Here is a 26,166-nt window from a genome sequence, read left to right on the forward strand (position 1 = left end):
CTCGTTTCACTATTCATGCTGCAAATGAATCATATAATCAGAGCAATTAATTACCAAAAAGGCCTCTTACGTCACTGAATCCATTCCTTTGCCAGTAAGGAATTGTGCAGTAGGATGTATTTTCTAGGCTTCCGTCCAGTCTGTTTCCAGTGATGCGACTTCTACTCTTTCCTTGAGAGACTATTTTAGCTGATTTTCTAATAATGCTAGAATGAAATAGCTTGTCCCCACCCTGTTATAACTCTATTTAGAGCTCAATATAAAAGTGCTCCTAATGGGAAGCAGTGGTTCGTTAATTGCCAGTCAATGCGCAAGGAATGTGAATGATAATTTAATGCTCATCTCATTCAGAACAAACACTAGCCATGTTCTATTGCATTTAAGCACTGAAGGGCAATTAGAGAGACGGGGATTAGTGCAAATTACCCACCATGTAGTGCTTTCACTGTTTTAACTAAGCAATAAAACTGGGTAATTGTACAACACTAATTGAATTCAGAAACATAATTGTGCGCCACCATATGTATCCTATTACTATAAAGAATGCCATTTTTTGTAAGCTGCTCTTGTGATCACTGCAGATGGCAACAGTCATAGAAGTTGTTCTCTAGGGTTTATTATATAGCTATAAAGACATCTCCTGATTTCACAAAATGAATGTGTTAAACGATGAACAATTATGAAAAATGTGCCAATTAAAGCATGTGTCCTCCAGAGAACACAGCAAGTGGATGTATAGGTACAGCATTACAGACTGTAAGCACGCTGAAAGCTCCTGGAGAGTTCTCACTAAATGGACTTTGTTAAGGATACTAAACACAATACTTAGCATCTGTATAGAAATTACTGACTTCAAAGTGTTTTTAACATATTAAGAAACTAATCTTTATTCTACACGACATAAACACTGCCCTTTTTTCCAATCAAGCAATTAAGACAGAAAGGTTAAGACTTTCTTCGGGCCACAGGGAATCACTGTCTGCTGTACTATACACCAGTGAGGCCTGAGCTGAAACAGTGTGTCTGGTTTTAGGTGGCAGACATTCAGAAAGAGGGGACAAACTGGGGAGAGTCCAAAAGGGAGCAAATAATGATAAAAGGTTTCGACAGACTTCTGAGGAAAGATTAAAATAATCAAGAAAAGAAGTCTAAGTGGGCCCCTGATAGCAGTCTTAATATATGTTAAAGGCCATTGTAAACAGGATGGTGACCAATTGTTTTCGATGTCTACTGACAGTAGGACAAGTAGTAATGAGCTTAATCTACAGCTATAGAGATTTAGGTTAGATATTAGGAAAAATGTTCTGACTAGAAGGATAATTAAGTTCCGGAGAAGACTTCCATGGGCAGATGTAGAATCCCTACCGCTGGTGGATTTTAAGAACAGATTGAAAAAACCTCAGACAGGGATAGTCTAGACAGACCTGGTAATACCTCAGTGGAAGTGGCTGGACTAGGTGACCCACAGTTCCGTTTTGTGACAGCTGTGTGGTTAAGTGCTGTAAAAACACATTTGATGTTAATGTGTACCAACAACCTAGAGATCTGACTTCCATTTACAGTAATACTTTTTACACTCCCAGAGCAAAAGTAAAGGAGCCCTAGTATTAATGAGAATCAGATCCTTTATATTTATCAGATGAGTGCTGTCTAATTCATCCTACCAAGTATCAACTGGAACACACACTTCCCGTACCGCCCTATAAACCAGCTAAGTTCTATGGAATTGTCCAACTACCCTTTTACAGCAATTTTCTTTTAACAGTGCAGATGAAGTAGTTTTAATACACAAGTGCCTGTTTGGAAAGTTATGGTCCTTGTGAGAATTTCACTGCCTTCTAGCCATTGTTTAGTATCAACAGCAGCATATAACCTTTGTGTCCTCTTGACTGGAAAGTACACTCTGAAACAATTTGAATAGCATGAACAACAACATGATTACTCACAATATCCCAGTGGGTATTACTGCCAAGTGAGGGTTAGAGGGGAACAAGAGCAAGAAAGAAAAAAATGCTTCTGGCTACTGCTGTCAAACTTCAGGATTTTAAGAAGTTTGAACATGACAGAATGGTAAGTCTTTTTCCATGAAACCTCCCTGCACATTCCATGTCATGGCATTAATGAATCCTGACATATGATTGCTATAACTTATGCATGCAGCCATCTAAGACTGCTATTGGCATACACGTGTTTGCATATAATGACAACCATGGCCCACATGGTTTTAACATTTTTGGAAAAACTAGGCCAACAGCAGCTAGGGACTACACAGACACCAGGGACCGTGGAGCTCTGAATTGTACAAATCCAGTCTTCTGCAAGCGTACTAAGATTTACTTAACCCAGCTTTCCCCTAACAACCTTCCATTGCCAAACAATAACAAACACAGAAGTGGACGGCAAACAGTGCATAGCTGAGAACTTATGTTCTTTATGCTCTGAATTATGTTATTGTTGTAAAACACACAGGCACTTATGGGCACTTCAACACTGGAAATTCCCAGCAAGCTAAAACAAATTCAGAGAGCAAACACAAAAATGACTAAGGGAGTGGAGAAATTAATCTGCTGGTGAAGACTGAACAAAAGACAACTGCAGACACAATAACGGTCAACAAATATGCAGACCCCTCAGGAAGGAGAGGATATGTTTAGTGTGTTTTTGAGTTGCAGGCCCTGGGGCAAGGTGGGAAGGGGTCTGACTCTGTGCCCTGGAAGGTGTGGGGCCAGGGGGAGAAGGGGTGGAGACAGGGCCATTCAGACCTCAGCACCAGCTGCATTGTGGTGCTGGGGCCCCTCCACTCCCTCACAGCTGCACACAGCAATGGAGCTGTGCTGCTGTGTCACTTTAAAGAGGGCTAGAGCTCCAGGTCCCGTTGAAAAGCTGGGTCTAGGGTCAGCTGCCCCCTTTGCCTCCCTCTGCCCCCCACTGGTAGGCCTATTTTCCAGTGACTTCAACAGCAGTTGGACAGGGCCCTCAGGAGAAAATCAAATCAATGGCCTTAAATTACAAAAAGGAAGGCTTAGGTTGTCTAATAAGAAAAATGTTCTACCAGAAAGATCTATGAGACTGTATCATGGTTAGACCAGTCTGAGACTATACCTGGATCTGCAACCGATACACTATATGCATCTGGGCAAATGACATAACCCGTTTATATGTCTGTAAAACTGAAATACTGCTACTAATCTCCCTCTGGAGTGGGGGGGGGGTGTGGGGCTGGGTAGCTTGGTACTAGGTACCTATGTGTAGGTGTAAAGTACTATTCCAAGAGAAGAGCCTAAAGCTCTATTACGTGAAATATTTACAAGTAAACTCAGACTACAGTCAAGAATTCACTGTATGTATAATTGTGTAGTAGCGTCCTAGAACAAAGATGAGCTAAACACATAGGCTGTTTCTACACAGGTCACTTCCTTCAGAAGTGGCATGCTAATACACAGAGCAAAAGATGCTAATGAGGTGTGGATGCAAACTCCCCACGCCTCATTAGCATAACGTCACAAGATTTGGAGTCCAGAAGACCATTGTTCCAGACTCCAAAACGCCGTGTAGAAGCGTGGCCCCGGGGAAGAAGGGGCCTCCGGAAGAAGGACTTCCTTCCAGAAGCACCCCCGGGACCGCGCTTCTACATGGCATTTTGGAGTCCAGAAGAACAGTCTTCCAGACTCCAAATCATGTGACATTATGCTAATGAGGCATGGGGAATTTGCATCTTTCACTCCATGTATTAGCATGCCACTTCCAAAGGAAGCGGCCTGTGTAGAAATGTCCATACACTAGACTAACTTCTAGGTGCCTGACACGTCTCTATTTTTTGTGACTGCTGCTTGGTTTTAAACACAATTTGATGGATGAAATGATTAGCATGCAACAATGAGATAAAAGGCTGACGGTATAGACTATTTCACTGACTGCACAGGTCCACATTCATTCACTCCCAAGTCAGCAGTTACAATATAGTAAGCAGAGTCTTCACTTACCAGTAGATTTTCAGGTTTGATATCCCTGTGAACAATGTTCAAGCTATGGAGGTATTTGATGGCGCTGGCCAGATTGTACAGCATTCCACTAGCATCTCGCTCCGTGTATTTGTTAGTGGAGGTAATGGCATCAAAAAGATCTCCTCCCTGAAAGAGAATAACCAGGACACATTAACTCACTGTTGTACACAGACAGCACTGCTTAACAGTCTTCTTGAAACGTGAATAGCAGCACTGTGGCACTTTGTGAGGGTCCCACAGAGGTAATTCCTATCTACAAAGGCCTTCTGCTGTGGTGACGGTAGGCTGGGCATACTTCCCATTCAGACCTGGTAAACACTGTTCATGTCAGCTAATGAAGCTGAAAGTTGTAGCTGAGAAAAATATGAAGCAACCCATGCTGCTCCTATAGTCAAGCTTGCTGCTTCTGAGACATTTGCAGCACTACCAGCCTGCTTCCTTAGTACTGACACTGCAAATTTGTGGTATACTAGCACATTCAGCTGTCACTGTGCTGGGTACCAACCCTTGCTACCTTTTATTATAATTACAAAAAATCTACATTTAAAGAATCTTAACAATAATTTCAGTGAACTTCAAAAGGATGCAGATATCTAGAATTAAAGAAGAAACTGTTGCCCAAAACGTATGTAGCTACCCAGCATACATACCAATGCCTCAAAGGGATCTGCTTTCACCTCTCACCTCTCAAAAACCTTTGAAAAACAAACTTCAGAGGCCTTTCTCCCTTACAGAATGTGTCAAGTATTCTGGGTTTTCTACTTCCTGACATTAATACTGGGGTCCCCCCTCCAGCAGCAATATGATACACTATTATGCCTGAAGGCATATAACAATTTAAAACTGCCGACAATCTATGCCACATCCTGGTTATAATTACAAGTATTTTCACTCTGTTGCAATCACCCATGCCTTTCTTATGTTCCTTCCTAGGCCCTAGTATGACAGGGAGCCAGAGCTGGCTGGGTGTTATCTTCAGGGAGGGAAAAACAAAATGAAGGAATGAAGGAAAAGAAAGCAAGTGAAATTCCTCTGAAATGAGGAAAGGGTTTATATTCTCCATCCACAAGCTTTGGGTCAGATAGTATTACTAGCAGTGAGCTGAAAGAAAGAGTCTCACAGTGATCAGGAAGCCCCAAGAGAAAGTGAAGAGTGTAAAGAAAAAGCAGACCAAGTCAGAAATATAAGTGTGCTGTGCAGAAGAGCCATCTCACAGGCCAAAAGCACTGCAGCTGCATCCAAGAAGCCCAGTCCCGCACAAACAGAAAAAGAGGCGGGGTAGGTCCACTGCTCTATACATAGAGAAAAATAATAACAGAAAATGTGGAAATAGAAGAGATGCTTAAAAATTTATTTGTTTCAGTTTTAACCAAGGATAGCAATAATTGGATGCTTATAATAGTGAATGCTGAAGAAAATGAGGAAGGTTCTGAAGATAAAATAAGACAAGAACAACTTAATAACCTATTTTGACATGTTAGATGTCTTCAAATCACCAGGGCCTCATGAAAAGCATCTTAGAATAGCCAAGGAGCTGATTCAGGAGGTATCTGAGCCATTACCTATCATCTTAGAAAAGTCATGGAAGATGGGAGAGAGTCCAGAAAACTAGAAGAGGGCAAATATAGCGCCCATCTATAAAAAGGGAAATAAGGACAACCCAGGAAACTACAGATTAGTCAGCTTAACTTCTGTGCCAAAAAAGAGAATACAGAAAATAATTAAGGAATCCATCTACAAACATTTGCAAGATAATGAAGTGATAAGTAACAGTCAGCATGGATTTGTCAAAAACAAATTATGCCAAACCAACCTAATAACTTTCTTTGATAAGTTTAGTTTTGTGGATAAGTGGAAAGTAGTAGATGTAGTGTACTTAGACTTTGGCATTTGAAACAGACTCGGATGACCTTCTTATCAATAAATCAGGGAAATACGACCTAGATGGGAGTATTATAAGGTAGATGCACAACTGGTTGCATAATCATTCTCAGAAAGTAGTTATAAATGGTTCACAGTCACATTGGCAGGGCATAACAAGTGGGGTTTCAGAGGGGTCAGTTTTGGGACCAATTCTGTTCAATATCTTCATCAACAATTTAATCTATAGCACAGAGAGCACACTTACAAAGTTTGCAGATGAAACCAGCTGGGAGGAGTTGCAAGTCCTTTGGAGGGTAGGGTTATAATTCAAAATGACTAAATGGAGAAATGGTCTGAGGTAAACAGGATGAAGTTCAATAAGGACAAATGCAAAGTACTCCACTTAGGAAGGCACACAAAGGCTTTCTTCGCTCTACTCTGCACCAACTAGACATCAACTGCAGTAGTGTGTCCAGTTCCGGGGATCACAAGTCAGAAAAGATGTGGAGAAAATGGAGAAGGTCCAGAGAAGGACAATAAGAATTATTAACATTTCAGAAAACATGATCTATGAGGGAAGACTGAAAGATCTGGCTTTGTTAGGCTTCAACACATTGGAGAAGAGGAAAATATGGAGGGATATGGATGCAATTTCAGCCTTACGATTCTCTGTGTTCGTTTTTTTTTTTAATTAAGTCAGACGAGCAACATTGCAATGTACTTTCCATCATCTGCACATAAGGCAGTTAAGTTTGTAACTACAGTAAACAATTATTTATTACCTTGTTATGTACATGATATAATCTCTTTTCTGCTGTGAAAGCATATCCCTGTGCAGTAAAGGAAACTCAATAATAAATCTTGCTTGTTAAGTTGACTAGACCCATGTTAGGTTTGAATAATAATTTTATTTTGTGGTGTAGAAAGGCAAAGTACCAGAGACCAGGCCCTTTTACAAGCATTGCTATCAGTGTGTTTATATTTGTTTGTATTTATGAAGTGTGTTTCCTCACACTTTGTGCTCTTAAAAAAAAAAAAAGCAGTGAATGATCTGCCTTCCTATGAAATGAAGGCAGTATTTTCAGAAGTCACTTCTGTCAAACATATTATTGCCAATTAATACAGGTTGATACTAACTGCGACTGTGATCTACAACATGCCATTTCTTCATGAATTTCTTTTTCTGTGTGTGAATTTGATTTAAACTTGTGTTTTCAATAGTCAGTAACAGATGGTTAATCAATTCCAACAGCCTGTGCTGTACAAGGGAACCAGTCAGAAATTGTTCAATTAACAACTAATATCTTTCCAGAAATACTTTTCTAGATGCCTGCAGAGCTCACAGTTTTTACAGTTAAATATTAACATATATATATTCAGAAAAAATATAGTAACATCTGATTATGATCAATCTTCCTTCCCTTAACCCTGCCCCATATAAAGCTAAAGGCTGTCTCTAAATGGCCTGAAATATGCTAATGAGGGTAGGATGCAAATTCCTCACACCTCATTAGCCTAAGGTCACATGATTTGGAGTCCGGATGACTTTCTTCCGGACCCCAAAACGCCGTTTAGAAGTACAGCCCTGCGGGGGGAAGGGGTCTTTCAGAAGTAAGTCCTTTTTCCAAAGGCCCCTTCTTCCTGAAAATTTTTGGGATGAAGGGGCCTCCGGAAGAAGGACTTCCTTCTGGAAGACCTCCCGGGGGGCTGCACTTCTAAACAGTGTTTTGGAGTCTGGAAGGATGTCTTCTGGACTCCAAATCACATGGTCTTATGCTAATGAGGCATGGGGAATTTGCATCCATACCTCATTAGCATATTTTGAGCCGTTTATTAGCATGCCACTTTCTTCAAGGTGGCATGTGTAGAAACTGCCAGAGAAACCAACTATTCCAAAAGAGCTATTTCAAAAAATCCCTCAGCTGTTTCGAAATACAGCATCTACACGCACATAGCCTATTTCGAAACAGAGCCATTGGACACACTATGGCTTATTTTGAAATAAACTCTATTCTCTATCTTAACAGCACCCATTTTGAAATAGCTATTTAGGCACTATTCCTCGTGGAATGAGGTTTGCCTAGTTCAAGAAACCAGTTGTGTTGTGTAGATGCTAGCAAAGTTATTTTGAAATGAGGGCCGTTATTTTGGAATAAGTTTGCTGTGTAGACATACCCTCATTTATGGCTATGAGAAGCCTGATCATTATTATTACTAAGAAAAAACAAACCATCAGATTAAACTTCATGGTATTTTCAGAAATTCTTAAGGAAAAAAGAGCGGGAGAACTAGAAAGACACTTATTTTTCTCATTAAATCTTTTTTTTTTTTTTTTTAGTTTATAACATTATTTTGGGACTTTCCCCTTTGTGAGTGGTTGCAGCCTCCTCTTCTCTTGTTTAGTTGAGTGAAAACTGGATTATAACTTAAAACCAAACCAAAAACCTTACCACGTTAAATTTTCAAACATAAGTGAGTTGCTTCTGCAAACCAGACTACGTTTTAAGTGACTGCTCAATGTTGAGGTGAGCAATCACTTGCAATTACAGTCAGGGCACAACTCACATGGATTAGTAGAACTTAGCGGGATAGGGTGAGTGGGTGTGCACGGAAGGTGTGTCACAGGAAACTGACTGGAGGTGGGTAGTCACTTAATCCTAAAATGGCCCGGAGTTTGACTTGAGGAGGCCTGTATCAAGCAGTGCCTCTCTGATTGTTTTATTATATATGTGTGCCTAGGTCGGTCTAACTGGACCCCAGAAATCCAGGCCTCTGATGGGATACCAAAGAATAGCTTTAAAATCAAAAAAAGATGACAGAAGAGCGAACCTACAGTATGGCAGATAAAGGGAGGGGCACAATTTGGATATTGGCTGAAGAGGTCTTGTTTCTGTTTATGGACGAATCACTGAGAGGCAATGCAACTTTATATATATATATATATATATATATATATATATATATATATATATATTAAATTTGTGGTCTAACGCAGAGGCCAGTCCATGGAAACAGGAGACACAGGGCCATGCTTAATGCATAAAGGTGAAGGGAGAGAATGGTCTTCCAGTTTTGTTGTGGTTGGGCAGCAGTGGTTTTCTTTCCGCGTGGTAGAACTTTCAAGAGCTTAAAGGCCAGTTTTGTACAGGGGTGTGAAATTTTTACATTCAACATGTATGCATACAAGTCTACTGGCTCAATTAATCAGTATTTGAAAATTGGGTCCTAACCACTCAAACCAGTGAATTTCAAACCAAGATTTGCAAGGCCACCAGACCAAAAGTTCAGCTGGAATGATGGTGGGAATGGGATGCTGAGAATAAAATGGCAAACTAGAGGATGGGTCTCACTTATAAAGGATTCTTCAGATTGAAATAATTGGAGACCCATTGTTTACATAAGAGAACTTGGAGTGCACTATGGAAAAATAATTTCTTACTGAAGAGATTTTTGTCCTGCGCTTCTTACCGACAAATACTTCTTTTTTAATTTTTTTTTTTGTTACCTTTCACTTACAGTGGGCTGGGTTGTATTCTAACTTGTGTGTCATGAACAGAAATGTCAGCTAAATTCGGATTGCAGAGTGCCTTATTGCCAGTGAAACACAGGCCAGAAAGACACTGGCATGACTTATATATTTCATACTGACTTCATAGTTCAAATAATTGGAAGAAGAAAATCTGCTCTTGTAAAGTGAACACATTCCCTTTGGAAGTTACTACAAGGCAATCAATTCAGAACTAACTACACAATGCTCTTTGACACAGTTCTTTTTCAGGATAGAATCACACTTTAAACAGCAAAGGAGTTTTCAATCTTTCAGTTAAAATAAAAGAGACGACTTAATGAAGGGACACTAAAAGCAATGGACACAAATTACATAGGGTAATGTATTTTAAATGTAAGACCCCATTACTTTGTTTCTTTAGAGGAGGGCGATGTTTTTATAAATACTCTAACTGAGTGCTTTTGTTTTGTTTAGTGTTTAATCTGCAGCCAAGTTCTTTTGAAACATGAACTAAATCCTGGGCTCTCAAAGCACTGTCCATGCAGCACAAGCTGGTGTTGTCCAAAAATCTAGTGGGTCACATAAAGCTGGGAATGAGCACAGCCAGAAGCTAAATTATGTTAAAGCAAGTTAAAAAATCTTTGTGTGTGTGTGTGTGTGCGCGTGCGCGCACGCGCATGTGTCAGTTTGTCATAGAAGACAATGCTATAATTACCACAGGCACATCATGAGATGGTGTACGTGAAGAGAAGTGGTTGAGGTGATCACATGGAAAGTGAGGTGTCCATAAGACATGTATGAACATGCTTGAGAGTCCCCAGACAGCAAGAGTATAGAACATATGTCTCTTATCACATATTATCCTAAGTCTTTAGGCTAAAAGTGACTGGCAGTTTAGTGAGTTTTATCATATACTATGGGTAAAGCTGCTTGAGCAAAATCTCAGGATTTAGGTACATGGGTGATCTCCTTCAAAATACGCACCTTTACAAGCTCCATGACAAGATACAACTCAGTTGGCATGTCCATCTCCTCAATCAGAAGAACAATATTGGGATGTTTGACTCTTCTTAAAATAGATACCTCATTCTGGATCATGTGCTCCTGCCACAGAACACAAATCTTAAATGAATACAGATTAGTGAGAAAATGTTTCCCTTTTCACCCTCTAACTGCATGATGGAGAGTTCAGAGGCACTTGGGACTTTCAAAAAAATATTGGAAAAACTTTCTAAAGAGCCCACGAAATCACAAAGGCTGTGGCCATACTTGGGCAAAATTTCAAAATGGCCATGCTAATGGCCAAATCAGAGGATACTAATGAGGCACTGAAATGAATATTCAGTGACTCATTAGCATGCTGTCGTCCGCAGCACTTCAAAAGTGCCACGTTTTGATCACTCATGGCTCAGCTACACAGGGGTCCTCTTCGAAAGGACTCCCGCAGATTTCGAAGTCCCCTTATTCCTATCACTTTTTTAAAGTGCCATGGCCAGCAGCATGCTAATGAGGCACTGAATATTCATTTCAGCACCTCATTAATATCCTCCAATTTGGCCATTAGCATGGCCATTTTGAAATTTTGTGTAAGTGTGGCCACAGCTAAATAGTTTTAAGCAATGTAGAAAATGTTTTGCAACAGCATCACTGTCAGAGAAAAGAACAAAAAAAAGCAAAATGTGGGATGAGAAAAGTCAGTTCTTAGAAAATTTTCTAATAAAAACATTATGAACAATTAAAAATATGGGTCCATATTTCCAGAAAAGAGTTATAAAATACCAACAGCAATTTACTTAGTATAACATTTACTATATGTGATTATTTCTACTATTTTGCTGGTTTTATAGCATTTAGCACCCTAGGAGTTAAACACTTTAATGACAGTAGTTAAAACAAACACACATGCAGATAGTCAGATGTTGTGCCAGATAAATGCATCTTCTATTATACTCTGCAGGCAGCTAGACTTGTGATCTGATGGCCTGCCACAGGCAGAAAATTCAAAGGACAAATGCCCACATCAGCAAAAATTCTGCCATTGGCCAGAACACTTCAAACACCAAAAACTTCTCATGCTGACGTTATCTGTTAAAACAGGATGCCAATCTCACAGAAAAAATGCTTTGTTGAAAACATTCATACTTCTTATATGAGCTCTCATACTTACTTTTCCTCTACATTTACTTTTTTTTATGATTTTCAGAGCATATTCTCTACCAGTGGACCTAAGAAAAGATGAAAGATAAATTAAACTTTTAATTGCAATGAAAGTTTCCCAATGGATTTTGTGTTTGCTGTTCCAGCCTAGTACCCATAACTGCTGAGATGAAAAAGAATATCATCTGAATATGTTTGAAGAATGTGGTAAGTGCATGGTAACGCTGCTGAGTTTAAGGATGGTGATTTTAACAGGACAAATCTAGGACAAATGTTCTGGGGATACAAATGTTAACATTTCTTTGTACTGATGATCCCAATAGATCAAGAGAACTATTGAAACAAGAGCACAAACCTGATAGGATTTTAGGATTTCTTATGGGTAGAAACTGCCTTTCTTTGTTTAAATGTTTGGATAGCATCTGGCATATAACAAAATCTTCCACTGCTGCCAATATCGATTCTTAGTTCAAATTAATGATAAGGAAAGATCAGCTTATTAGGCAAACTAAAGACACTTTCATCCTTTTCTTAGGTTGTTTACTACTCTGATACAGAGATCCTCTGAAAGGACAGAACATGGAACTCCATTCGTATAGCTCCAAGCATATATGTGAGAAATGGACAATGAACAATTCAGTGAGCAACTCTTACAAAAATATCTTTATTTTACAATGGCTGTGTCTGCACTTCCTCCCTACTTCAAAGGGAGGATGGGAAGTAGGGTGTTGGGAGTTTATTAATGAGGTGCCGTGGTGCATATGCAGCACTTCATTAAGCAAATTCCCCTCCCCCCATGGCAACTTTGAAGGGTTAAACTTCTAAGTGCTGGCTCACGCTAATCCACTGGTACTTCAAAGTGCTTGGGCAACTTCAAAGTCCCTTTACTTCTGAGTAGGAGGAGTAAAGGGACTTCAAAGTTGCCCAAGCACTTCGAAGTACTGGTGCGTTAGCCATGGCTAGACGAGAGCTGGCACTTCAAAGTTTAACCCTTTGAAGTTGCCATGGGAGGGGGGAGACGGGGAATTTGCTTAATGAAGTGCTGCATATCCACCGCGGTACTTCATTAATAAACTCCCAACACCCTACTTACCATCCATCCTCTCTTTGAAGTGGGGAGGTGGTGTAGACACAGCCAATAAGATCCAAATGAATCCAGTTTAAAATAGTTTTACTGCAGTATCTTCAGAGAATTTTGAATAATAGTGCATAAAGAAAGAAAAATCATAACTAGAAATGCACAAGTCAATTGTTCTATTCTTCATGAAATGAAATGCAGTTAAATTGAGATGCCATGTATAATGCCAAAAAAGATCAACAGTCTGGAAAGTGGTAGATATTAATGAGTCATGCCCTGTAAATAGTGTTTTAGGGAAATGACTGAACGCTTTAATTACCATACTGCAGTATGCCGATTCATATCTATAACAGCATAATACTAGAACGTTAATTTTAGGATTCATAAAGGCCAAATTCAGAAAGAACCATTGTTATCATTGTCTGACCTCCTATATACAACAGGTCATAGAATTTCTCTAAAATAATTCCTACAGTATACTTTAAGGAAAATTTTATCTCTTTATTTTAAAATGGCCAGTGACAAACAACCGACCATGATCCTTGGTAAGTTGTGCCGATGGTTACTTATTCTCAGTGTTAAAAATGTAGGCCTTATTTCCAGTCTGAATTTTTCTACAATCAACTTCCAGACATTGCAACATGTTGGCTATGTCTACACTAGCCTCCCCTTTCAAAAGGAGGATGCTAATGAGACACTGCATATTTATTGGTTATAGGAATAAGGCAGTTTCGATGTGTGTGGGGCCCTTTCAAAAAGGACCTGTGTAGATGAGCCACGTGTGATCGAAAGTGGCACTTTCGGAATGCTGCAGCTGCCATTATGCTAATGAGGCACTGCAATGAATATGCAGTGCCTCTTTAGCATATCCTGAAGTGTCTCATTAGCATCTCCCTTTCGAAAGGGGGGGCCTAATGTAGACATAGCTGCTATCTTACTCTGCTAGAGCGGGACTCATTATTAAATCTTTTGTTTCCCTCGCCATATTTCTCTCATTGTCAAATCCAACAGATTGAGCTCCTTGAGTTTATCACTATAAGGCATATTTGTAATCCTTGATCATTCTCAAAGATTTTCTCTGAACCCCTTCCAATCCTCCTTGAATTGCGGGCACTAGATCAGCACACAGTATTACAGCACTGGTCACACCAGTGCCACATAAAGAGGTACAATTACCACTCTGCCACTTGAGATTCCTGCTTACGCACACAGATTGGATTTGGCCACAATGCCACCTTGGGAGGTCAAGTTGAGCTGATTATACACCCTGACATGCAATGTTTGTAATTGGAACATTTATAAAAAAGAAAAAGGGGATAAATCCTTTATCACATTCAGACTCTAAAGTCAGCAGGGCTTCAGAGAAAGATATAAAGTAGGACACAAAAGCCGTGTCTACACATGCACGCTACTTCGAAGTAGCGGCACTAACTTTGAAATAGCGCCCGCCACGGCTACACATGTTGGGCGCTATTTCGATGTTAACATCGACGTTAGGTGGCGAGATGTCGAAGCCGCTAACCCCATGAGGGGATGGGAATAGCGCCCTACTTCGACGTTCAAAGGGACCATGTAGTCGTTGCACGTCCTGCAACTTCAAAATAGCGGGGTCCACCATGGCGGCCATCAGCTGAGGGGTTGAGAGACGCTCTCTCTCCAGCCCCTCCGGGGCTCTATGGTCACTGTGTGCAGCAGCCCTTAGCCCAGGGCTTCTGGCTGCTGCTGCTGCAGCTGGGGATCCATGCTGCATGCACAGGGTCTGCAACCAGTTGTCGGCTCTGTGGATCTTGTGTTGTTTAGTGCAACTGTGTCTGGGAGGGGCCCTTTAAGGGAGCGGCTTGCTGTTGAGTCCGCCCTGTGACCCTGTCTGCAGCTGTGCCTGGCACCCTTATTTCGATGTGTGCTACTTTGGCATGTAGACGTTCCCTCGCAGCGCCTATTTCGATGTGGTGCTGCGCAACGTCGATGTTGAACATCGACGTTGCCAGCCCTGGAGGACGTGTAGACGTTATTCATCGAAATAGCCTATTTCGATGTCGCCACATCAAAATAGGCTACTTCGATGTAGGCTTCACGTGTAGACAGAGCCAAAGTGAGAGAGTTTCCCAAGAAAATAAGTTGAATGATCATCTCTTTAAAACTACAGTACTGCTGCTCAAGGCGTAATTTAAAACAAAACAAAACGAAAAAGTGACAAATCAACCTGATATCTATCTTTTCCCCACTAGAGGGCTTCATGCTACAGTTCTGAAAAGTGGCCCATTCTTCGCCCTGAGGTGGCCTTCATGTGTGTACTTATTCTGAGAAGATACAATCAAATGTGAAAAGGGACAGATAATAACAGTGTCATTTTTTTTTTTTTTTGTGAGAGGGAGGGCTTCAGAAACTCAGATGCTTGGGGCTAAAACTCAGGGAAAACATTCTTCCTCAAAGTTAGTGAATCACACTTATCTGTCCTAGGGAAGCTTCCTTTCTGTCACAAAAAGGATATAAACGATTTTTTTTCTGTGTAAGATGATATGTGCCCCAAAACATTGGAAATATTTAATAGCATGGAAAGTCAGATTTATCCCAAATTTGATATGTTAGAAATAAATTTGTTTGAAAACATACTGCCAGAAAAATTGCTTACGTGACACGGTAAAAATGTAACAAGCAGACAGCAATTTTGGCTACTCTTTGATTTGGGGATTATAAATTCGTAAAATGAAAAAATATATACAAGGATAAAGTAAGTTAATATCCTATTTATTCTTTCCACTGAAAAATTGTGTAATATTGACTAGCTTTGCAATCTAACAGGTCTATTAAGGAAACATTCAGAGCAGACCAGAAAGAGACAATCAGATAGGCAAGCAAGGATATATCTACCACCTATAGTGAATAGAAAGGTATAGTGCTAAATAGAACATTCAAATTACTGCCATTTATAACTATTGCTAGCTCTTTTGCTAACCAAAAGTTTCATAAACCAAATGCATTCCTTCTACACACTAAGTTTTCACAAAATCCAGTGGGAGTTTGGGTACAGAAGGAATGCAGGATCATGGTCATGATTTTTTATGAGCACGTTCACCCCTACATGTGGCTTCACACCATGTATGTGGAGGAGAGATGCATGTGATAAATTGGAGATGTAATAAATACTGCATTAAAATTCTTACAGAAGGCACAGGAAAAGTAAGATTCAGTCTTAACCCAGTGAAAGGGTTTTTCAAGAGATGAAAAAGTCACAATATTGAGGTTTAGTGCTGTGCCAGACACAGAGTTCTATCTGAATGAGAAGAGGAAATTTCTTTCACTTTTTAACGTTGCCCAGCATTCACTCCTGGCCATGTGAGGACGAGATATCAGACTTTAAAGTTACACTTTTTTATGTTTAGAAAAGCCGTTTTAGGTCTTGATGAAAGTGTTTTACATTTACTAGTTTAATGTTTCTGTTTCTCTGCACTCACGCTCATAGGCTGTGTCTACACTAGCCCAAAACTTTGAAATGGCCATACAAATGGCCATTTCAAAGTTTACTAATGAAGCGCTGAAGTACATATTCAGTGCCTCATTAGAATGCTGGCAGCCATGGCACTTTGAAATTGACATGGCTCACCACCACGCAGCTCGTCCAGACGGTGCTCCTTTTCGAAGGATCCCACCAACTTCGAAATCCCCTTATTCCTATCAGCAAATAGGAATAAGGGGACTTTGAAGTTGGAGGGGTCCTTTTGAAAAGGAGCCCCGTCTGGACGAGCCACGCGGTGGCGAGCCATGTCAATTTCGAAGTGCCACGGCTGCTGGCATTCCAATGAGGCGCTAAATATGTATTTCAGTGCTTCATTAGTAAACTTCGAAATGGCCATTTGCATGCCCATTTTGAAGTTTTGGGCTAGTATAGACACAGCCATGGTAACCAAGTCAGCTGGTTTAACACTCAAATACATTCTTCCAATATTTTCTCTTTAACTCAAACAACATACGCAGGAAAGCATGCAGTGTTTGGGTGATCTACACAACCAGACCACAAAATCATGTATTCTCTAAATAGTCACTTTATCGGGTATTCCATGTAGACAGTTAGTAGAGAAAACTGGCAAGTGGTAGCACTATTTCTGGGTGTAGAGAGACCAACATTGTTCTGTCAGTGCCTTGTAATACATCTCCTCTCAACTTCAGAAACACCTGAAAAGCCCAACATAGCTTGACTAAACGTGTAATTGGAGGCAGGGTAGAGTTTCTGACTCTCTCATCATTATTTGGATGCATAATTCTTCAGCTTCTTTAATCTATTATTTCTTTCATTTTAAACTTGCCTTTTTCTCCTTTTTCACCCTAGTTTTAGCCTTTCCCCTTTTCCTGTTTCTTTCACTTTGTCTTGTCTTTTTGTGAATGGCTTTGTATGTGCCTTTTCTAATTTGTTTATTTTCCTCTTTCCTTGGGTTTCTACATTTTCTAGCTCAGGGCTCCTATAAGAGGTCATTTTCATCTCTGGAGTTTGATCTGAAAGATCTTTTGGGTCATCATCATAATCTCTCTCAAAGGCAGTACTTTTTAGGTGCTGGTACTTGCTCGTACTGAGTACCGGCACCTCCTTGCAGCCCCAGCCATGGGATGCAATGGACATGATTCTTCATACTTTCTTCATACTTTCTGTTTATTGAATTTTTTTTTCCTGTTTTAAAATGCTGCTGAAAGGCAACTCTAAAGGTCTCACAATAGCCTTGGTCTTATACCATTTGAATCCTGAGCCTGCAGAAAGAAAGCTCATTCTCCCGGGCTTCCGCAACAGCTGTTAATTTGTTATACCCATGACAACTCAATCTGAATTCCAGACTGGGACCAATTACTTTCCTGGGAGACTCTAGCCTGCACCCTGCCAATGATTGATATAGTGGCTAGCTTCAAAGTTATTACATGCTGAAATGTTAGATTTTCATCTGAAACCACCATTGAGTCTTCTGTAAATCGCTCCTCAATAGGATGTAATGTCAGTGGATGTGAATTCCCATAATCAGCTACTGGCAGCTCTGCTGTTTATTGTGGACATAGTTCTCTGGCTCTTTTTTTTTTCCTGACCATCTTCTGCACTGACATCATTAGAAACAGAAGTTTCCTAGTAATCTCTGCTGTGGACATCACCTCTGTCTCTTCTGCACCATGCTCTATTGGTTCTCTAATAATGCCGCCATTAGGCACTAGAAGTTTTACAGACATCTCTCTCTCTCACGTGCTTGCACACACACACACCTCTTAGTGGGTATGTGATAGCACAGCCTATTTCAGGGTTTAGGGATGATAAACTCAAACTCTGCCCTCTTGTTGCCTATGCATTTCAGTCAGTCTCCCATACTTTATTCTGTTCCTTTTGTCCACTGGGGTTTGGTTGACACCACATTGTAGGACAAAGCAAAGCAGTAGACCACAGGGTCACATGTTTTATTAAGAATAACCTAGAAATGATGCTGATAGTCAGCACTGCTTCATGGCATAGTGAAATATAAAGTTAGTTCAATTGCTTAACAGTGCCATTTTCATAAAGTTACCATATGTAGCTTTTCTTTCCTGCACTTGCACAGAATGCACTTGGAAGAAAGATAAACACATATGTGCTAGAGCTTTCAATCCTGTTCAAGTCTGTTCTAACCCATCAAAAAGGAAAGCTGGAAGAGTAAACTGCAAGAAAACAATTTCCAATATTTTGCTTGAGAGCACTGAGAACTTACAGACCTGATCCAACTGTGCTGAGCACAGGAGGGGAAAATTATATAACACTGCCAAAGCATTGAAGTTATAGACTGTCTTTCTGAACTACTCCTGTTTTCATAGCACAGGTTATTATACTAGTTTTTCCACTGCTTACATCTGGCATTGATATATTACCTTATTCCACAGCTCCCATGGTCTGCAAATAAAGATATGACCTAGGAAAAGCATTATATTAATGATTAATATTAATGATTGTTTTTACAGTAATAAGCAAATAATCTTTCTCACCTTTCTATACACTCCTTTACAATTGCAAAATTTCCATCTCCTATAGTTCTTCCAACTTTATATCTTTCTGCTATTGATGCTGGAACCTGGAAGCCTTCCTCCAGCACTTCTGAAAAAATAATTAGTATATTTTTACTGGTAGAGAAGGAAATGCAGATGTTGCACATAACATGTGCTTTTGGTCCAATGGAAACCATGTAGAATCAATATCTCATTTAGTGTATTGCAAAACCATATTGCTGACATTGTATATACTCAATAGGTTTCACACAGATCATATGATGAAAAATAAAACCTATGGGCTGTAGACGCAGACAGGCAAGGTTTATACCACTTGCAGTCCCTATTGCAGTATGTGTAAAACTAAAATTGTATTTTTTAAATATGAAAGGGCCTTTGTGGTCTGCACAAGAGTAGTTGAGCCCTTTGATAAGGGTTAGAACTGCTTGACACAGTATGATTAAATATATGTACCAAAAAATCTAACACTCAAGCAGTTATTTTATTACATCCTGTAAAGTGAGACATCCATAAAATTCTTCATGTGTTAAGTGCTATTTTCCCCTCAATATTAAAAATTTAGTTTTAAACAAATGTTCCCAATTATATCACCTTCACATGCAACCTGGGCACCAGATGTTTAAGAAAATTGCATTACCCATGGTGTCCATATATAGAAAAGGTTTGTCAGGTCTGTTACTTTAGTGCTTATTAATGCACCTTTATTCTTGAAGTACATATGAAAAAGTAGTGTAGCCTGCTAATGCTTCCAAAAGTTGGTGCAATGGACTTCAATCAACACCAACTAGACTTGGTCCACATAAATATACTGGATATTTACTCATATCTAAAAAATCCTTTTAAAACAGTGACTCTGAAATTTACACTCTCTAAGGCAGTAAATTTTAACTGCATTTCACACACCAGAATACAAAGCGAGAGGGACTTCTCGGCCAAAACCCCCAAAACATACATATTTTCCAATTTGGTGTTAAGATTGAAATATTGTCATTTGTGTATTTCCCCCCATAGGCTGCAATGGTATGGGCATATATGCACGTGTGTTGGAACGAGAAGCATCAAAGTACAGGCTACCCTCAGCCACCATAACTTAGTCATTAACATGCCTTAAGAGTATTTATCAGATTGGGGCTGTCATTTTTCTGCAAAAAAACAATGCTGTTCTTTAGCTCATTAAAAAAATATAGTTACAGGTGCATGGACACTCCAGATTACAGAACTATTCAGATGAATTTATTTCAGGCAGACTATGGTAAAGATCCTGAGCGTCCTCTAAGCTTGTTATCCCATTAAGTTTGGGACAGGGTACTCACTGTGCTGATTATCCAAAGCACTTTTGTATGTTAAAGGGTTATATAGCATGAGCTATTGCTTCATATACAACTGCCCTCTAATTGCCACTTGTATTTTATAATCAAATGTCAAATTAACTTATATCATATCAAAAGACCTCCTCTTATGCCATCGTGATCTCATGCCAGCATCCAATATATGAATGTATGTCTGAACTGTTCTGTCTGTGCTGGATTCTAAATGCCTTGAAACATAGAACAGGTCCCCTTATAGGTTGTGAATGTTAAGCACACTGCTCATGAATATAAAATGAAAGGCAGAAAGTACGTCCCCATCCCTAAAAGGAATGATGACCTTGCAGAACTTTCGTGTGTCGGGGTGTTCGGTTTCATGTGGGCAACTGCTGATTACAGGTTCCTTCCATCCCCTCTTCAACAGGTAGGTGACTGGACCTCTGTCATGCTAGTTCCTAGAGTTTGGCACTTTTGCCAGAATTAAATCCCTCTCATCCCATAACCCTCTCCTTTTATTTAAAAACAAAAAACAAAAAACAAAACAAAAAAACTTAACATAAGAATTATTCCAGAACTTATTCTATTTTAAAAAAATATTTGACCAGTTGCCCCTGAAATTATTAATTATCCTTCTAACTCTTCACCATTTTGAGCCCCTTCAGTTCCTTTTATTTTTCGTCTTTTAGAGGGATGTCTTGTAAATGTTTTTAAAGATACTCAGTACAAATGAAAAAAACATATCCCACTAAGTACTCAAATGGGAGTGCTTGTAACTTAGATGAATATGTCAGAAATCCATAATAAACCATCATCCTCTTCAGTTCACCATCTAAAAATTTAATAAATTTTATAATAAAATTAGAATTTTTATAATTAAAAAAAAAGATGGGCCATTAAGATGGCTGTTGGGCCTTCTCTACAAATTAACCAGTTTATTCCCTGATGCTTTAGTGACACTTTGTATAAAATCCTGAATTTATTGAAGTCAACAGCACTGACTTCAACAGGGCTAGTATTTCATAGATTTCTGTTGATTATCAAGTTTGACTTTCTTCACACTTTGTATCCACAAACAAAAGCATTGCAAATAATTCACAAGTATTCTAAAATTTGACTGAATCAGACAAAGTTCTTATGTTTCAGAACTGGGTTTCTTCTTGAACCCATTTAGTGCCAAGGAGGAAATTGTTCAACTAGTTTTGCTATTATTGTCCCAGATTGCACAGTGGCTTTTCAAATCCATCCAGGATCCACTGCTTCTCAGAGCTATTCTGGAATCTCTGGGATTGGTACCTAGGGGCAGTGGAACTGAAATGCTTGAATACTGTTCCGGTTGCAGGGCAAATATCATGCTGGCATAGAACCCATGTTTAATAAGTTCAGTAAACCTGGTAACCTGTTAAAGGTATAGTCAATCATTCCTGGAACTCTTGCTCTCTTCAGCATGAGCAGCAACTCATTTCCCACATAGCTGCTGAGTTATCTTTGTTTTGAAACGTCAACAAAACTTCTACCATCGGAACAGTCTCTTTTTACCTTCTCCAGGTCCATCATTTTCATCCATAGAGCTGCAAACTTTGGTGGATGCTAATGAGGTAGAGGAGCCACTATGTTGGGAACTCTGGAAATGGAGAAAGACAAATGAAGACAGAAATGATTGTTAAAAGTGCAGCTGTATCTCCACGCGTCTGTACCAGACAGAAGCCTCAGAGGGGAGTTTACAGGACTTTCCATGGAAGACATACCCGTGAAAGGAACACTAAAGGATGTTTATCAAAAGTTAGATATTGCTGCTTATTTAATTGTTTTATTCCCCTTGCTTTTGCAGATTTTCCTACTTTATATTGTGGCATTCAGCTTCTATGAACCTTCCATTGAAAAATAAGCTTAGAAAAGTTTTATATCCAATGCACATTTTTGTGGATGAAATCCGAGAGGTCACCAAATTGGTGTATCTTTTGTTGGCAGGAAGTTTCCAAAACTAAGTTGTCTTCACATCACTTTAACTCCGCTAATATCAACACCAAAATGCCAGTTACGACTGAAACCTATTTTGTTTGGTGCCTCCCCAAAATGTCCCATAACAGGCTGCACATTTTTGTTGTATAAGGAGCAAATAAAACAACATTGCCATATATATATGCTTGTTTTCTAGAGCTCTCTTATTCTGTGCTGCATCTCTCTGCCTAATGATTAAATGATGTCCCAGCCACAGAAACACCATCGGTGAGTCTAGAGTTCGGAATGCATCTCCAGGATTCTTCCATCCTGAAAACTGAAAAAAAAATAGTCTACAAATGTAACAACAGCACTTTAAACTTAAAGGAGCCCTCATTTAATCATGAAAATTGTGTGAGAATACCACCCTTGCATTTATAAAGCATTTTTCATGAAGAAAGCTTCCAAAGTGTTGCACTGTTTTGTACTTTGTCACCAAATTACCTATTATGTAGAGTGAGATGATACTATGCATAATTTACATTACAGCTTATTAGGGGCAGGGTCTGGACCGTATCTTTCTTTGTAGTACAGTAGAACCCTGAGATATGCACACTTAAGTTGCACATATCTCAGGTTAACATGACTCTGAGTGGCAGAGAGCTGGTACGTGGCTACCCGCCACTCAAGGGAGCCAGAAAACTGACGAGTGCAACAGTGCTGGTCAGTTTCCTGGCTCCTATGCATCCTGGAGCCAGGTGTCAGCTCCCCACCACTTAAGAGGAGCAGGGACACTGACCAGCGCTGCTCAGTTTCTTGGCTTCTCTGAGCAGCGGGCAGCTAGGAGCCAGGCACCAGCTCCCTGACACTCACAGCTGCACTGGTCAGGGACAGGCTGGTCAGGTGCTGTAGTGGTCAGTTTTTCAGCTCATGTCAGGGGTGGCTCTTGGCCGCCTGCCACTCACAGGAGAAAGGAAAATGACCAGTGGTGCTGTGCTGGTCAGTTTCCTAGCTCCCTAGAGTTACGCGAAATTTGACTTATGCAGGGTTGCAGAAGAATAAAACCTCTGCATAAGCTGGGGTTCTACTGTACTCAAAAGAGTGCTTGGAGCTCTGGAAATGTGGAAGTATTAGTAATCAATTAATAAATAATGCAAACTTAACTGGGAAACCAAACTATTTAGAGGAATCTTTTCATCCACAAATGAAATAAAGGTTTATGTTTTAGGGGAAAACATAACTCTTTGGGGTAGGATATCAAGAATCATATGGTTTTCAGCTGAAACTTCAGGGCAGTACTGACCCCGGTATGCATTACCAGAGTTAGAATCTGATCAGAAAGCTGCATTTATTTGTATTTGCTGGCCACACTTTAATTTCTCTTACACTAAATTGAGATCAATACTTTTAGTGATTCATTTTGGCCGACTTTTCTTTAAATAATCCTCATGAGTTGTACATCCCATGCCTAAAGAATTTCTGTGTTTTTTTTCTTTTATACATCAGAAACCCAGTCTTTTCATTCATGTGACCACATCTTTGAGCTTTGACTGGGATTAAAACTTCGCTCATTTACTGCACCTTAATGATGTGTGTGTGTGCAATGACTGGCCTCATACCATTCACTGGAAAATTACTGCCCTTGCTGTAGACTTGGGAAAAGTGTTAACGTAAACAAGCTGTATTTAAGCTCTGCTATGTATTTCAGTGAAAACTCACCTCACAAACATTTGCAAATGACAAGGTAGATGGGAAACAAGTAATAAGCATACAGCTTGACTCCATGAATTCCCAGGGCAGTTAAATGTATTCCATTTGATTATCACAGAATGATGAAAAATATTTATTTTACTCTTCTACAAGAAGAAAATAGACTGAATAGCTCTTACTACTTTTTCTTGTGCTTCTTTTAACTCTCTTATAACAGCACATACAAACTATTATTTCTTCTGCCTCCTCAGTGTATTTTCTTAAGAGTACGGCATTTAAATATGTTCAGTACATCATGTATACTTCATCATAAAATGATCTTTAAAAGCTCCAAAGTATTATAACCCAAGATTACTGAAAGCATTAGTATTTTGACAGATTACCAAACTGTTACAGCATATAGTTTTTGCATTTTAAATGGTGAAATGAATCTTTATAGCAGATGGTACCACAAGTACTACTGATTATACACAAAATTACAGTAGAGTCTCAACATTTGCCAACCTAAGTTTCACAAATTCAAGTATTTGTGAGCAGCCGCCAGCAGCCGCTTCCCAATGCTCTGGGGTAGAGAGCACCGGTGGCTGCCGCTTCTCAGGGCTCTGGGTGGCTGCTGAATCCCCAGGGTTCTGGGCAGGGAGCGCCAGCAACCACAGCTTTCCCTGGGGCTCCAGACAGGTAGCCCTGGCAACCATTGCTTCCATGGGGCTCCGAGCCCCCATATTTGTGAAATTCAACATTTGTGAGGGTTCTCAAAAGGGAAACCTTGTGAATGTTGAGACCCTACTGTATACTCTACCAGAGGCCTGAACAGAAAGCAGTGAGAGTTGTATGCAACAAAGAAGTGTGTATTGACTACAGTTAAAATGAAAGGACTGTTAATGATTTTTAAGACTGTTAGGCTGCAGAAACAATGAAGAAAACATATCTTTTAGATCACATTTAAGGTAACCCTCCAATTTCATTAAGCAGATTCTTTAAAAATAATATTTATAATGTTCAGGAATTGTGTATACCTATATTCACAATCACCACACACCAACAGTCTCATCTGATAATGAAGGCAAGGTTACTAGCTAAAAGTGACACAAACAATTTGCTTTTTATTGTGTATTTCAGGTCTCTAGAATTAGATAAAGTGATTTACTTATTCATCGCTTTGTAAGCTAGGACACTCAGACTTCATTTAAAGTTTAATTAGCTCATTTTTCTAGCCAAAGTGAAAGCCCTCTGGGCCCCATTCCCTTGAGAGGCGTGGTGTTGCTTCCAGTTGGTTTGTTAATCCTGATGCAGTTGTTTGTTGAATATATGGTAGCCCTCCCAGCTGTACATCCCATTAGGGTTATTACAAAGGGGGAACAAAAAAAAATCCTCTGTGCAAGAACAAGGTATTTTCAACCACAGACCTTAATGCAATTAGCTGATTTAGTTTTATGAGACTTGAGGCACTTGAAATGTCATCACCTCTGAGCAGTTTTAACAGGGACCAGTTGCACAGGTTGCTGGCACCTGGCTCCTTTTATGACACACCTACATAAAAGCAATGGCATAAAAAGATCAGGTCTTTGGTGTAGGTATTTCAGATCCTATTCAGGCTCACTCAACAGATGGCCAACAAGCCACACTTCTTATTGATGTGAATGGGAAGATTAGCACTATTGAGTTTCAAGCATGTCCTACTGAGAGATTTATTCAACCACTGTAAGTATTTAAAGGATGCACCTTAACTGCCATTGCTCAAATTCAAAGACAAAAATATGACGAAATATTGCATACATCTGAGGATTCCTCTCTTCAGATGAGTTGATCTAAAACCTCATCTTCTATCACACTCCAACACAAACGGAGGGAATTATTTTGGTGGACTATTGTTGTGAAGCAGTTACAAAAGGAAACCCATATCAAGTATGTCTAGGAAGTAAGTTAATGAAGAGCAAATTCCTGAATCTTGAAAACTGAACATTGGATTACATTTTCCAAACTTATTAGAACCTTTATTAGTGCATATGGCATCTACAAAGTCTTCTGACAACAGATTCCTTTGTCTTTTGCTAATGTGAAGGAAGCAGCTGGACAAAATATCAGTAACAAAAATCCACACAGGTGTAAAGCTGCATTTGGAGCATATGTGGAATTGTGTTCTGTTAGAAGGATAATAATAAACCATAGGAAAATAAGTACATAAAGCGCTGGTCAGGCACAGTGATGAGGCAACATAAGGGAATTATTTAAATTATTATAGCACATGAGTGGCTTTCCCCAAGAATTATCCAGGATGTCACAAACATGATAAAGGGAAAGGGTAAACATTTCAACAGTGTTTCAACATACCTAGAAATATGTGTAAAATCAACAAAGATCTGTAGAAACTAAAGAAGCCAATTAGGCAAAGGTGCCCATCTCCTTGTTTATACAGGTCAAACTTCTCTTGTCGAGCACTTTTAGGACCTGATCAGGGTTGAATGGAAGAATTTGTTGGACCGGGGATGTCAACATTGTCTAACTCATTAACAAAACTTCTGCTGCTTACTGGGCTCCTAACAACAATTAGGGGTAAATTATAGCTAAATAACAGCACAGATCACTGAGAGCCAG

The 26,166-nt window shown here is 39.6% G+C and overlaps 1 protein-coding gene across 4 annotated transcripts in view; it reads right to left on the reverse strand.

Moving 5' to 3' along the window:
- Nucleotides 1-26,166, reverse strand: part of DCLK1 (doublecortin like kinase 1) — a 335,634-nt gene that overhangs the window by 27,700 nt on the left and 281,768 nt on the right. For 3 of the 4 annotated variants that reach the window (XM_074982397.1, XM_074982406.1, XM_074982415.1), the window contains 5 exons: nt 21,460-21,544; nt 18,596-18,704; nt 11,543-11,600; nt 10,360-10,479; nt 3,984-4,130 (listed from right to left, as the gene is read on the reverse strand). In XM_074982397.1, coding sequence (XP_074838498.1) covers nt 3,984-4,130; nt 10,360-10,479; nt 11,543-11,600; nt 18,596-18,704; nt 21,460-21,544 — 519 coding nt within the window. Of the gene's footprint in view, nt 1-3,983; nt 4,131-10,359; nt 10,480-11,542; nt 11,601-18,595; nt 18,705-20,310; nt 20,352-21,440; nt 21,545-26,166 lie in introns of all 4 variants that reach the window. The other variant, XM_074982389.1, reaches the window with a different exon arrangement.

The sequence above is a fragment of the Carettochelys insculpta genome, chromosome 1 (genome assembly GCF_033958435.1).
Source record: "Carettochelys insculpta isolate YL-2023 chromosome 1, ASM3395843v1, whole genome shotgun sequence".
NCBI lineage: Eukaryota > Metazoa > Chordata > Testudines > Carettochelyidae > Carettochelys > Carettochelys insculpta.